This window comes from Ixodes scapularis, unplaced genomic scaffold, assembly GCF_016920785.2.
Source record: "Ixodes scapularis isolate PalLabHiFi unplaced genomic scaffold, ASM1692078v2 PGA_scaffold7__128_contigs__length_106722199, whole genome shotgun sequence".
Taxonomy (NCBI): domain Eukaryota; kingdom Metazoa; phylum Arthropoda; class Arachnida; order Ixodida; family Ixodidae; genus Ixodes; species Ixodes scapularis.
The window spans coordinates 68,206,102-68,220,553 of record NW_024609882.1 but is presented as its reverse complement, the minus strand read 5'-3'; the positions used below and the strand labels follow the sequence as shown (position 1 = coordinate 68,220,553).

At 47.8% G+C, this 14,452-nt stretch overlaps 1 protein-coding gene across 1 annotated transcript in view; it reads left to right on the top strand.

Moving 5' to 3' along the window:
- LOC8026606 (cullin-associated NEDD8-dissociated protein 1) overlaps nucleotides 1-14,452 on the top strand; it is an 81,500-nt gene that overhangs the window by 26,936 nt on the left and 40,112 nt on the right. Inside the window, exons 13-17 of the mRNA XM_029985597.4 lie at nucleotides 804-924; nucleotides 5,182-5,313; nucleotides 8,765-8,898; nucleotides 10,634-10,719; nucleotides 13,942-14,056. Of these exons, the coding sequence (XP_029841457.2) occupies nucleotides 804-924; nucleotides 5,182-5,313; nucleotides 8,765-8,898; nucleotides 10,634-10,719; nucleotides 13,942-14,056 (588 nt within the window). The remainder of the gene's footprint in view (nucleotides 1-803; nucleotides 925-5,181; nucleotides 5,314-8,764; nucleotides 8,899-10,633; nucleotides 10,720-13,941; nucleotides 14,057-14,452) is intronic.

The window sequence follows — 14,452 nt, the reverse complement described above, 5'->3', positions numbered from 1 at the left end:
GCAAGATACTTTTTTGTTTTCGTTAAAACAAAAAGTCATGTCTGAGAGGAGGTGGAACAATTTTACCGATTGTGCCTAGACGGTACCTCGAGGGCCACAGAAATAAAGTATACAAATTTATACACCGTAAATATTTTTATGTACAAAGCACGCCAACTGTTCTACATTAATTAGAGTCTGGCTGAAAATTTTAGGAAGGCATATTTATCACCTACATGCTAATATTCCATCATCCCAAAGCTCTACCCATAAATTGCCCTCGGTGCGCCTAATTTAACTTCAAAAGCTGCTGCTTTTCAACCAAATTTTGAAGTGCACAGCTGTATTGCAACTGTGGGCCCTCCAACAAAATGTGAGGGAGTCCTGAGCCGGTTTGCTGGTGTATCTGGCTATCTCTCCCAGCGTTTCGAAGAGCCACGACGAATTTTGAGGGCCACGTGAGTGGCTCTGCAGGGAGAAAGTATCTGGCGTTCCAGCCGATTCCGCTCGGCCTTGCTCATCGTTTTCTTCAATTCTCGCTTAACACGACGTCCCTCAGAAATAAACCTACATGCCGCTGCTAAAGTACATGAATGTGGTTTGTTTCATTAGCATTTCAAGCCCGTTCATCCTTTTTCTGCACGCAATATTGGACTCGAATGATCAAAGCGAGGATGGACTTGCGGCAACCTAGAACACTGGTACCTTTAGTTTCTTGTCCCCGTGGAGCCTGTCACATGACCTTAAAATCCTTCTTGCGGCTACAAGGCCGAGACGGTCCTGGGAGAGGGCACCAAAGTGACTGTGCCCTTTCTTCCCGACAGAGGGGACAGAGCCTGCATTTGCCTTCGAGCCGTACGTGGCAGACATCTATCAGTGCACCCTGGCCAAGCTGAAGGCAGCCGACATCGACCAGGAGGTCAAGGAGAGAGCCATCACCTGCATGTGAGCCGTCTTTTCGGCTTTGTGTCAACCCCGCATCAAGCCCGTATCGGCCTCTTCTTTAGCGTCCTGAAAGCAGCGCTCCCATTTTCTGGGGGTGACAACAATTCTGAGTGAAGGACTGTGATCATCTCAGGCATCGGGGACGCGTTTACCGGTTCCGTCATCTGCAGTATGCTGCCTGAAACACGTCTTTCCAGCTGCTGCATTCAGTGTGTCTTTTCTTTGTGCATCCAGCGACGTTGCGACCATCGTATTGCCGTTCGCCGCTATCCTAGCGGTAAAAGGTGGATGCCGCAGATGCCCGTTTGGCTGTAGCATGCAATGCAGACGGCCGGCCGACCAGCGGAAACTCCCGGGGGCAGTTTGTCGACGAATCCGGGTATCTTGCCCGGTGGCTAAAATGCTTGCAAGAGGTATTTTCTAGTCACGTGACCGGCTTCATGGGGACAATGTACCTATAAAAAAAGCTCCGCATCTACTATTTTGTTTCTGCTACCTAGTCTTGGCTAGTGTCCCTTCTGCAGCACTGCTGCGAGAGCAAGTGGCTTCATCTTGCGTCTCGTTCGCAAGCACTCTCGTGCGGGGGAGTAGGCAAACGAAGCGACGCGCTCACGCAAGTATCTCTCAGAGCGTTGGAGCACCACGAAAAATCTGCGCCAGCCTCGACTTTGCGGCGCAAAATTGTTGACACCGGGATGGGCATTTCGTCCTCGCTTCAAATATTCAAGTCCGCTTTTGCGTGCAGGAAAAGGGTGAACACGCTTGAAATGAAAATGAAACGAATAGCTTTCGTGTACTTTAGGAGCGGCGTGTAAATTTATGTTATTTCTGGGAATGATTGTGTTAAGGCAAGGCTTGGCTAGTGGAATCGGCTGGAACGTTAGGTACTTCCTGCCCTTAGAGCCGGTCACGTGACCAGAAAATTCCGCTTGCAGCTATGTTAGCCACTTTAAAAGTGGTCTCAAGGTGGCAACAAATTACGTCACAGGAGCCAGCATGTCACGCCACCTGATGTCGCGATTTTGGCAACTATTCGTAGAAGGTCCGGCAAAAAAGACGAACAAACGCAAGTGTCGCTTTGTCCCGATCCCCTGCCGCCGAAGCTTCTCTGGGCTGCATCACGGGCCAGAAATTAAGGGACCACAAATGGGGAATGGAAGAAAAAGGCCAGTCGAAGTTTGTTTGAGGCACCATAATTTGGAAACACGGTTGTGGCGTTGTTTGACGCCAGGACAGTTGCTATGATCGATTTACTGGTTGTCTAGCAACCAGGGAAACCGGGGATTGTCAGGGAAATTTTAATCACCGGGAAAAATCAGGGAGTTGTCAGGGATATTGTCAAAAAGCGAGCCCAGTCAGGGAAAATGAGCCGGAAACGCCATTGAGTGCCCTGAGCAAAGGCTTGAGGACTTGGGGGCAGAAAAATAGGCAATAAACTCTGCTTAGAGCGGAGTGCGGGCTCTGCTCACCCGATGTAGAGTGTGCTACCCGATGCAAAGGGAACAGTCGACAAATCCAGTGCAAGCCTTGGATTGGATTGGATTGAGGGCATGACACTAGGCTAAATCCAGTTAGAGCTACTAGTTTTAGTAACAAATGGCAAAGCTGCAGACCCCAATCCAATCCAAGCCTTAAGCCGAAAGCTTGCATCTGGCGGTGCTGGCGGCCATGCTGTCGTTTGGTCATGGACATGTGTGGTTGAGCGTGGTGTTTTTATTGTGTTTCCGGAAGTGGGGGCCTCTTCACTGACGATGTTGACGCAAAGGAAGTGCTCGTTTAATCCAGACTGGACGAACCAGAATATTTCGGAATATGCAAGTTGGATTAAGTCCGTGCAAAATGATCCTCTCAGTGCTTAAAGGGGCGGTGCAATGATTTTAACACTGAACGAATGTGCAGCTTGTATTTTTTATATTGTTTACTTCGGCATAAGTAAGAGAAAAAGTGCCACCATACCCAAAAATACCTCTATTTCGCTGCATAATCGCAAAATAAAAAACACTTTTTTTCCCAACCTGCGGCCACATGGTGGCCGCAAATGGAACCTGTGGTGTGACGTCATTCGGAGTGGTTTTTGTAAGTGATAGTGTTAGGCAATTGTAAGCTTGATTTAAGGTTAAGTTTAAAAATCTTGTTGTTTAGGCATGCAGAAACGCTTCAAAAGCCTAATATTGCCGCTAAAAGGGTATGAATTATTTGTGGCGCCATCTACCGCAAGTCAACAAAACCTGCCGTCGCCATCATCCGTCGACGCCAGAGGCGCTTACGGCGGCTACACGAGCAACCCGGACGTTTTGTCTTTCCCTCGCTCGACGGAGTGCGTTGGTCGTGGTCCGTAGTATCATGGTATCGTTATTGTTCCTGGTGTCTCGACCTCGACTTCGACTGCCCGCCGCACAAGTCCAACTGACTTACTATACGCAAGCATCTTGCGCTCGACGTCGCTCAGGCCGTCCGCCCATGCTGCCATGTTGGTCGGGAATCGGTGGGAGAGCGGGAGAGCTGCGAGCCTGGCGAGCCGGCGAGCACTGGGGAAACGGAAGCCAGAAGAACCCAACCGGAAACCAACGCCACTTCGAATGACGTCACAGGCGAAGCTGGTGCTGCTTCAATGTTGAGTTGAGGGGTGCCAGAGATACCAATTTCTTTTATTTTTTTTAATGAAAACTAGGGCAAGCAGGAAAGAATAGTTTTCGGTCCTTCGTTTTATATGTGGCCGGGATCGATTCCCGCAATTAATTAGCCAAAGTCCGCAAATTGTTGCACCTCCCCTTTAATGCTCAATGCCTTGTGTTGTAATGGTCTTACACAGTCGAACCTCGATATAACGAACTTCAATGTAACAAAATCCTCGATTTAACGAAGTATTTTATTTTTCATAATTTCTTGCCCATAGACCCCAGGTATTTTTAGTCTCTATATAACGAAGTCTATTTTGCTGCTATTTCAATGTAACGAAGTGCCATTGCCATAGAAGGCAGTAAAAAAATAAATAAATAGACTAAAGAACAACTTCGCAAAAAAATTGTGGTTAAAAAAAAAGTTATGCGCAAACGCGAGCGCTTGATAGGTTACTTCACGGCGACAGGCCTTCCAACGTTCCTAGGCTGCCCGAGGATGCGGCAAAGCGCATTCCGCGGGGCTGGCCAGAAAATGCCGAGCAAAAAGTTAACATGGCATAACAGCACCACCACTGACATTCACTGATCATCATAGTCCACTGTACCGCGAGTAGCGCGGGAGCCAACTTCAGCGGGGGAGCAACGTGATGGCGCGACCGCTCGGGCAGTGCCATCTAAAAGAAGACCAATTATCGTCTTGCGAGCGTGATGTAAAGCAAAGGCGCAAGCACACTCCGGGCGCAAGGGGGCAAGTAAACTGTGCGGGCAAGAGTGCTGTGTAGGTTGGAAACATTGGCACCGCCTAAACAGCTTTATTCTTCAACTGGGCGGTTCACTCACGTGCTTGCTGCCATAGGGAAACGTAAAGTTCTTTCTTTGGATGAGAAAGCAAACGTTTTGGACGCCATCCTGAAGAAACTGCCGAGATCACGAGCACTCGGGAAGTGCTCGACGCAATGGACGTACTGAGGAGGTTCACGGCATCATTTGGGCAGCAAGATGCCGTGCAAGCGTTCTGGGCGCTCGAACGCCGTATGACGCCGCTGCTACTGTCGAACAAGGCGCAACCAAAACTCGCGGACTACTTTGCCCCTAAATAAATGTCATTTTCGGTGAGTTTTCATACCCGTAAAATGTTTCGGAATTTTTTTTTGCATGCTAAAGCCAAATTTCGATTTAGCGAAATTTCAATGTAACGAAGTAAATTGCGAATTTTACCGACTTCGTTACATCGAGGTTTAACTGTATATTTAACCGCCTCTACAGTGGTCAGGGAATTTCGAAATAACTTGCTAAGCACCCTGGATTTAGCCACACCTCCTGCACCAGCTGCATCGGGTGCACACTGTAGTAAAGTCGAATCTCTCTAATTCATACTCGAGGGGGACCAAAAATTTGTTTGAAAAAAGCAGAGTTTGAATTACCGGGAGTTTCCTCCCATAGAGACACATAGGATGGGACTTGCATGTTAGTTTGAATTATCCGCAAGTTTGAATTAACGAGATTCGACTGTATTCAATTTACAAGTGCAGTCCATCTTGGAACGCATTCCGGAAATGCACTGCATGCAGTTTCCTGCACCGGTGTAGGCTGGTGCAGGTAAATCGATTGATACTGGTGAGACTGTCTCTTTCAGGGGCCAGATCCTGTGCCACCTGGGAGACCGGTTGCAGCCGGAGTTGGCGGTGTGCCTGCCCATCTTCCTGGACCGGCTGCGCAACGAGATCACCCGCCTCACCACCGTCAAGGCGCTGACCAGGGTGGCCGGGTGAGTGGGCCCCTTGCACCATGCTCGCCATTTGGGGCCTCCAGCAACCCGATTGCTACGCCACCGTGCTCACCTCCTCTGGCTACGCTAATTGCCGAGCCATTACAGTGGGCACTGCAAATATTCTGGACTTTTGAGTGCAGACTCGAAAAAGGGGCTGCTTTACCACGTTGCTTTGCTGCAGGCTACGTTGTAATACGGCGGTATTTCAACGTTTCTTCTGTGAAGGTCATATTCCGCCGATTAAAGTGAGATGGCCTCGTTTCCTCACCCGACCCTCGAAAGTAGAACAATCCCACTATGCTGCTTTCCCCCAAAACGCCATTCTTTCTTTTCTGACATCTCGTTGGCACGACAAACACGCAGAGCCTCAATGGGCTGCCGCCTTTCCTTTCATCGGTGTCCTCTTCACTCCGTTCTGTTCTCGTGTGGGGCATTGCGAAGACGACCAGAGCACTTTCAGCAAGGATATGACTTGAATCATGAACTCCCTTCAAAAGTGTGCCCTCTGTTGGAAGCTGCGGGATCCCTGCACGATGCCGGACGCAAGCACAAACTTTTTGCGTACAACCGCACCTCGGCTGTACGAGCCCTTGTGCAGTGGGAACAGGAGTCAAAGCTGCCTGCTCGCACCATGTGCACATTTCACGGTGTCGGTTGGCGAAAAAATTAGTATTGCAGTTAATATAACTGTCACTTTAGAAGTCTCCCTCTTGGCATAGTGGTTGAACAAAGGGGTTAGGACACTAAAATTAAACAGGTAGAATTATCATTGAAATGGAATGCTCATAGGCTACTTAGTTGTACACCTCTTGCACAAGGGCACAGCCATCTTGATTGTCATCACTTCTGACATGCTTTAAAACATCTTTTGACCTCTCCACGCCGCTAGAAAGTGTTCACTAAAAAGGTGTGATTGTTGCACATTCTTGTTTTGCCTCACTTATATTTTCTCGCATATTCCAGGTTCAAATGTCTTGTTATTTTTTCGTCCCGCATACCAGATACGGAACCCACGTGACTGAGAACGAGAGAAAACAAAAAGCGTCTGTTTACACCAAGTTTTATGATTTTTAGGGCTCTAGTAATTACAAAATTCACAGGGTCTCTTGAGTTATCCCTAAGACGACTTGAAGGCGAAAGCCCAAGAGCCGATGTAAACATGATAGCGAACCTCCGAAGACAGCGCGCTTTGTGACTACACACTTTTGGCGCCGTTTCATTGGCTCACTCGGATTGTGGCTTCTGCTGTGGTCCCGGTGATAGCGAACCTCCAAAGACAGTGCGCTGTCTGAGGACGCACTTTTGGCGCCGTTTCATTGGTACCTTTTGCTTTGGTACCTTTCATGTTGCCGACTTGTTTCCATACTTCTCGTGTCGCCAACGTGTTTTCGCTCAAGGACTTTGAAGGTCAACTGAACGTTGAGACATATAAGGCTTTCGCCTTAATAATCAATTTACGAATTTTGTTCATTTTGATCTGGCAACCAGGCAACACTGCCCAAGTTAGTCACACCATGGTGGCCATGAACCATGTTATCATGAACGCTCTTTTATTCTAGCTGCCCCCATGATCGTCCAAGCTCACCTCGCCGCTGTACGATCAAAAACACTTGCGCAACTCGGCAATGCCAATGCTATTCTCACTGTCGCCCCGGCCTTATGACCTTGCACCCTGTATGCACCTGCGAGATTGTCTCGCACGACTGCAACCACGGCGAGTTCGTCCATGACTCGTCGTCACTGGAGCTGGTTGCCAGCGGGTGGCAGTCAAAATGGCCAGCTTGCAATATCTCTTGATAACAATCACTTTCATCGCTGCTGCGATCAGTGTCAAAAGCTTCGACGAAGCGAGCGATGCCGTAGACGTAATATTTACGGACCGCATGCTCAAGACGCGGACGGTAAATGAGGAAGCTGAAGCTCGAGAGGCCAAGAGAGCCAAGTTTGGTTGTGCGTGAAAAAGGACGCTGCGCGGAGGGCAGGCGACATCGCCGACCCGCGAACCACGGCAGCCTTTTCAAAAGGGGCAGATCCGAGGGTTCCTCATATAAATTGATTTATCCTTCAATCTATGGCGTCATTTTCAAAGCAAATTTAGCAGGATTCTAGCAAGATACAATGGGTTCTGGCAGTATAGTTATCTCATATTTTATTTTTGGCTTGTCCTAACCTCTTTAAAATACTAAAAGATCAAAATCGTTTTTTTTTTTTTTTTTTTTTTTTTATTATTATTTGTAACGATTGAAATTGATGCTTGGACATGACCCTCAAAATTCAAAGCTTGGGAACTCTGTACTTGTGAAGTAAAAAAACAACTTCGAAAAGTTGAATTTGAAGTTCCCGCACGATCCGTGCGAGTACAGTGGCGTCAAAGATTGAGTCGTCTTGTAACTCGAGTTTCTCTCCAGCGTCCGTGATCAACTGCGCTTCTCCGTGCATGCCGCCTATCACTGTGAGCAGACGACACTTCATTATTGAGTTTGAGTGTCTTTTAAGGCCCTTTCAGCAATCTCGAAATCTTTGATAGGTGCAAGGTCGAAGCGGACGCGCAGTGGACTTTTGTGAGAGACGTGAGGGGCCGTGTCACACGGTGCTGCATCAAAGGCTGCCCCGACAGAGTCACAACCGAAAGTATGGTGCACAGGCACCAAACCCAGTTGTTTGAACCGTTTGACGTTTTCCTTTTTGAAGTCTGAAAGGTCGTCGGGCACCGAAAAGAGAACTTCGTCAGGTTCCCTGACTCCTCTATCATCCTCAGTGCTACATGTGCCGACCGGCGCCTTGTTTTCTGAGGGAAGATAAAAATGCAGGAAGCGACATAATTTTCAGACTGATTTTCGATATTTCAAAGCAAGGGGTGTAGTGCATTTGCAATTGCATTAAGAAACATGTTTTACGTATACCATTATTAAGTATTATAAAAAAGTTGCTTACGAAGCTTCTAATTTTTATAATTCATTGCGTCACAAATAAAAAGAACCAAGGAGGTGAAAGGAAAGAAAGACAGTAAAAATTAAAAAAAATAAAAAAATGCATGTGCACGTGTAAAATATTTTTTTTTTTTGCGTGTGGTATTTGTTTGCGTGTTTATGACTAAAATTTGCACCATTTTAGTCAACTAAAAAGAAACAACCTTTGGGGTGTTAGTGCCCCTTTAAAGCCATTTCACACTGCACCATCAAAAAATTGTGCCAAATGACCAGCATAACTGAAGTGCCTGCTTCGTTGGTTGATATGGCATTGACATTAGATATGTCCTGATGAGGATGACTCAATGTACACATAGAACAGGTTGACGAAAACCACATGAACTCGGCAATATCAGTAGTAGTTTGACCGTACAGGATTTTGGACAGGGGAGGGAAGCCTGTCATCAGTGTGCCGTGCAGCTCCGTTTTCCCACTTGTCGGCTGTGCCGTGAGAAAGGCCGTTGATCACACGTGTGCAGGTCTCGACTGCACATAGAGCTGAGTCCCATGTTGCCCGACTGTGTCCCGGTACTCTCGTCGTTCCTGCGAAAGAACCAGCGGGCACTCAAGCTGGCCACCCTCACACTCCTGGACACCCTGGTCCGAAACTACAGTGCGTACAACTGGCCTTTTTCTTTGCCGTTAGGCCTAGGCGGGGTGTCAACCCGGGCTTTTTTAGTCGTTTTTCTTTCGCCGCCCTCCGGCGTCACCGAAGAAACCCTTTTCTGGAAGGAGGGGGGAACTGGTGGGAAAGTGCAAGTGGCCATCGATCTAGCTGGACATCCAAAAACGGAATGGGCCGCAAGACGACGCTGGCCCTACGTCGCCTGTGCCAATAGAGTGTTTTACGAGATTCAATTGCGTGGCAAGGTACAATCGGGATCAAAATGAGCTGGCTCGACAGAACAACGGCCAGAGCTGCAAAAATTTTGCATGGGGAGCCCCTGTCGCGATAAGCCATTGACAGCAAGGCTGGAACAGGCTGCTGCGATTTATTGCATGGGGGAGGTTAGTTGTAATGATGAGCCTTATGGGTAAGTGCTCAACAAGCCAACAACAACTGATAGTAGAACGAAAAAAACACAAATGGCACGATGATACATCAAAACCAACAGCTGGCCACTCAACGAAAGGCGTCAAGGTCACTATAGATTCACGACTTATCGTTTCTAGCGACCTCCCCCATGCATGAAATCGCAACAGTCCGTTCCAGCCTCGCTCTCGGCGGCTTATCGCGACAGCTGCGCCACATGGAAGGTTTTCACCGCTCCAGCCGGCATTACGACGAGCCAGCTCATTTTGATGCCGACTGTGCACGTAGGGCAAACGGTGCGGTGCATTGACGTTGAAATCGTTGTCGTCGAGGCAACTGGCGATTCGCTGCGACAGATGCAGGTGCAACCTTTTGTTCGACAACATACAAATATTAGGACAACACCAAAACGGAATTGTAAGGTACATGAACAAAGCTCTCTTTATCGATATGTGCATGTCGGTGCTGCATCTCTGGCTATTTTAGGTGACGAAATGGGTTTTAAAAAAGGTGTTGCACGTACGTGTGACAACAATTTTTGATGTGTGCGGCGGGTGTGGTTTCTTTGTGTTTTAATGCACAATGTGTTTGATTAGTCGTTTTCTATGAGAAAATTGTCATGAACGAGCATCATGGAGAGCATCATGCATGAGTGACATGTTGGAAGTGTTCCAGGCGTTAAAGTTATAACAAGGCATATGTATAAAGTTAGAGACCCTGGCGGGACTCGAACCTGGGTCAGTGCAGTGGCAATCAGACGCTAAAACCACTAAGCTACTTGCACAGCTGGTCTGGAAGGGTAAATTATCTTATTTAAATGTGAACGTTCCGGCGAGAGCGGCAGGTTTTGCCGTTCTTGCTGGCAACAAATAAGAATGTTTAAAAATAACTTTTAAGTAGAGAAATAGTGAGAAAATAATAAAAATAAAATAAAAGGTGGAATGAAAATGAATCAAAGTAAGAAGTAGATAATAAAAATAATGATAAATCTCTTACAAGCTACATATGGAGTGTTTTTTGTGCGAGACGTATTCTGCGCAATCTGGTCTTTTCACAGTCGAGCGTGTGCAATTTTAATCTCTTTGGTTCCCCTCTTTTTCTTCATTTTCACAATCCTTCCAGAAATAAACATTTGGTTTAGTCAGTGCCTTGTGTGTATGTCTATTCTTTGTGTGCTTTTTTAGCACTGTTTTACCATTTTTGTTATGTACTAACCATCATTTTTTTTTTCTCCCTCAAATTTTCTGCTGATGGGAGCCACGTAGAGGGGAAGTGCGGGCTCTTGCCATTTTGTGAGGGCAGCACTCTCTTGCAGGTTCGTCCCTCTCTCCGGAGATGGTGAGCACGGTGATGCGCGAGTTGCCGCCGCTCATCAGTGAGGCCGACCTGCACATCTCTCAGGTGAGTTCGCTCAGAGTGGTCAAGTATAACTAAACTAGACTAGAGCCTGCTTTTATTTACTCTTACGGCAATAGCCATCGTAGGTACTTCCCAGTTGGAGTCACTGCGTATAGTCTGGCACCAGGCAAAAAACTCTAGTTCCCCCATGGGACGAGTGATGGCAGGCGCGCCCGGCATTTCGGTTAATGCAGCTGAGCACTGCAAAAGTATGTTTCTCGCTGCTAATACGATCAGGCTGTAGAAACCACAGAGAGAAGGCTAGAAAATTGGTGGCTGCGAGTGCAGCCAAAGAGAAAACTTCACAGGCTATGTCCGTAACACTGCAGGACCGCCCGATTCGAAGGGAAGAGCAGCAAATAACCATCGATAATCACCCCGCGGATCCGGCACCTACCTCGGGTGTCTATAGGAACGGGAATCATGTCGGTTCTCCTTTAGATTTCGGTGCAATCACGTGGGGAGGCCGCACAAGGTTCAGACACCTTGTGAAGAGAGGAAAGCACGAGGCTCACCGTGTCGCACACTGAGCTATCGCCATTACTTATTTGCACACCGCGGTGAAAAGCTGCAGATTTATTTTTTGGGAAAACCTTTTCACTGCTATATCAGTATGTTCACTATGTGGTACATTGAATGGTTCACAAGCATTACGAGCACACCGAGTTCTCTTAATTGCACCGTTTCTGCCCAATTGTCCGGACCCAACAAGGATACCACATAAGTCCGTGTGAGAAGTCGTTTTCGGCCAGTCTAATAAATTCTCGCATGGCTTCCGGTTCGTGCCTGTCACTTCACTTGTTCAACATTTGCGGCTATCTTTGTAATCGTCATAATGCTGCATTTGATGCATGTGTCTTGAATAATTTTTGCTGTTGCTTGGTGCCGATGGATCTAGAAGTATAGATTGTTTTGCTGTGAAGCTCATCAGGAGAAAGTGTGGGACAATAAGACCATTCTGAATGCTGCAGACTTAGTATTTTGCGAAGTGTGCGGTTTCGGGAATTTTTTGCGGGCACGCAATCTAGCGATTAGGAATGGTATGGGTTTGCTATGTGTTTGTTACCATATAAATGATACATTTTTCCCTAAAATAATGTGAGCTGGTTGGTTAATCATAGTGAACATAAATAGAACAAAGGACAGACAAGGACATGAAGATGGGACTAGCGCTATTTTTTACACTACCTTTTAATATGTCAAGATCACGAAAATTAGGTCCTTGTTAAAGTAAGTAAGGGGTGGAATTTCGGAAGTTCCTTTTACCAAGAAGGTTTTGCCTAGAAAGGGATACTGCTATAGCGAACTTTTTCAATCAACCAGTAGTTAAAACTTGCTTTTTAGGGTGTTCAGGTGGTCTTGGTGGCATATATCACTAAAAGTAACATGCCAACTGGCCCCAGTAACTACCTTGGCATACCTAACAAAGTTTATAAGCTGTGGGAGCAGTGCCATTGCTGAAGATCCACTAAGGGGTTGGGGTTGTTATTAGGGGGACTCCAAGTTCCTCCGGTTTCCTAAACTTGGTTCATGGAGACCCAAGGGTTCCCCAGACTGTCATCATCGGCTCCCCCAGCCCCCAAATTTCCTTGACCATCTCTGCTTCAATTTAATTTTACAGCGATGTCTGTTATGGGCCTTTGCCATTACAGGAAATGACGTCCGTTGTTGATGTTGTTGTCGTTGCCATCGTTGTTGTTGATGTAGTTGGCAATGTAGGGCGTCCATCGTCAGTGTTGCCAAATCCTCTAGAAATATTGCCGACCGCTAGCAGGAATTGAACCTGGGCCCACCGCGTGCGAAGCGGAGATGTTACCACTCAGCTATGCCACAGCGTAAACAACCCGCTCTTTACTTAGGGTTTTTTTAGTACCCAGTGCCCACTGCGTATGCTGTCTGAAAAAATGCAAATAGCTGACAATAAAATGCCGTTGTAGTACTGTCAATGTTAAGAACTCGTGCTGGGAGATGCACTTTCACACGCCCTGGAGCAGAAAAGAAACGAAAGTGTTCGGAACAAAATGGTCAGACATCTATTTTGTTCCGAACGCCTTCGTTCGTGCACCCAACGGTGCGTCATCGCGACGTCGACCCCCGACGACATCGCCGTGACGGGTCGCGGCTATCGCTTTGACTGCACCGTGAATGAATGCGGGACTGTTAATTTTTTTTCCCCAGCTTAAGCGCCGTTTTAGTAAACCCGAGTCACCCGTCGATCGATAATTGCGAGCTAAATATTTCCTGTGGTCTGGTACATTATTATTTTGCAATGTCCCTAGAGTTCTGCACGGGCTTTATTTGCGTGGGTTCTCAAACTGGGTTCCTAGAGACGCAGGAGCTCCTTAGAGTACCCCAGGTACGGTTTCTTGGAGCGCGTTTCCGCGCTCCAAAAAATTTTAAATGCACCAGTCGGTGCGTTTGGAATGCCAAACGCACTGACTGGTGCATTTGGCATTTCATTCCGCCCACATGTCGAAAGCAGTCCAGAACTTGCAAGAAATGACGTCGCAGAAGCCGGGGAGTCGTGCCGTCGGACGTTGCGGTCCTGGCGTAGAAATGCCGGCGAAAAGCTCGAGGTAAAGGGAGCGTCGCCGTCGTCTCGGCGTCCCAACTCGCGGCTGCCGAAAGTTTCATGGACTGTAAAGCTATAGTTCGTTGCAACTCAAGAAGCTTGGGCGAGGAGAAGGAAGGTATGAGAGGGAGAAGCAGACGGAACGCTAGAGAAGAGAGGGGGAAACCTCCTCCTCTCTTCAGCATTCCATCTGCTTCCTCCTCGGCCTTCCTTTCCCTCGCCCTACCTTCTTGAACCGCAACGGACTATAGAGAGCGACCTGCAGCGAAACAGGTGTCTGCCGCATTCACCGGCGACGTCCAGCGGAAATCGAGGGATTGTTTTTTTAGACTCGATAGAAACACTAGTCCGAGACGCGTTCCAGACACCTCACACCACTACCCTAAGTAAACTGTTCTCTTAGTTAAAGCATTATTCTATGGAGTCTGATCCATGAAGTTATGCGTAACGATGTGGTAGGACACTTCCTAGCATGTGCATCATTCTTCGTAAGTTTCGGGTGCTCCCGTGGTGCTTTGTTGGATCGATGTCGAGACCAGGAGGAGTTCCTCGACTATCCGCCGGGAGAAGCGAGCCTTCCTGGAGGTTGAAAAGTTGAAAAGCTCCGGAGAAAGGAAGGCTCGAGGGAGACTCACGCGCTGCATTCTTTACAGCTGACGCTGCAGCTGCTGACGTCCATGTCGCGGGTGCACCAGCAATCGCTCAGCCTGGTCAGCAGCGCCATCTTGCCGGAGATTCTAGTCCTGGTGCGATCACCCCTGCTCCAGGGTGAGACCGCCTTGCGAACCCTCCAGCCTCGAACGTAAAGTCAAAGTGCACCCAAGTCGTGTCGTGACTGGCCCCTTTCGGAAGTCCTTCTGTAGTGGCTGTCGCGGCAGCTTGAAGATTTTGCTCTAGTGGTGGTTGGGAAGGCTCAGTATTCCAGACCCTCATCTTTGTTAATCGAAAGCAGCGTATGTGTCCTTGTGGTGTGGTCACTGGGGTGTCATTGCTGTGTAGCCCTTCCCCCAACTGCATGGGCATTTCAGTTGCATAGCCGCCAAGTCTCCTGTATTACCTGGAAGACTTTAGAATTTTGACCATTTTGTATGGTTGTACGATTGACAAGAAAATTTCCCAGAAAACACAAACTAACCACCCCTTTCCACCCCTACCCCTTTTCGC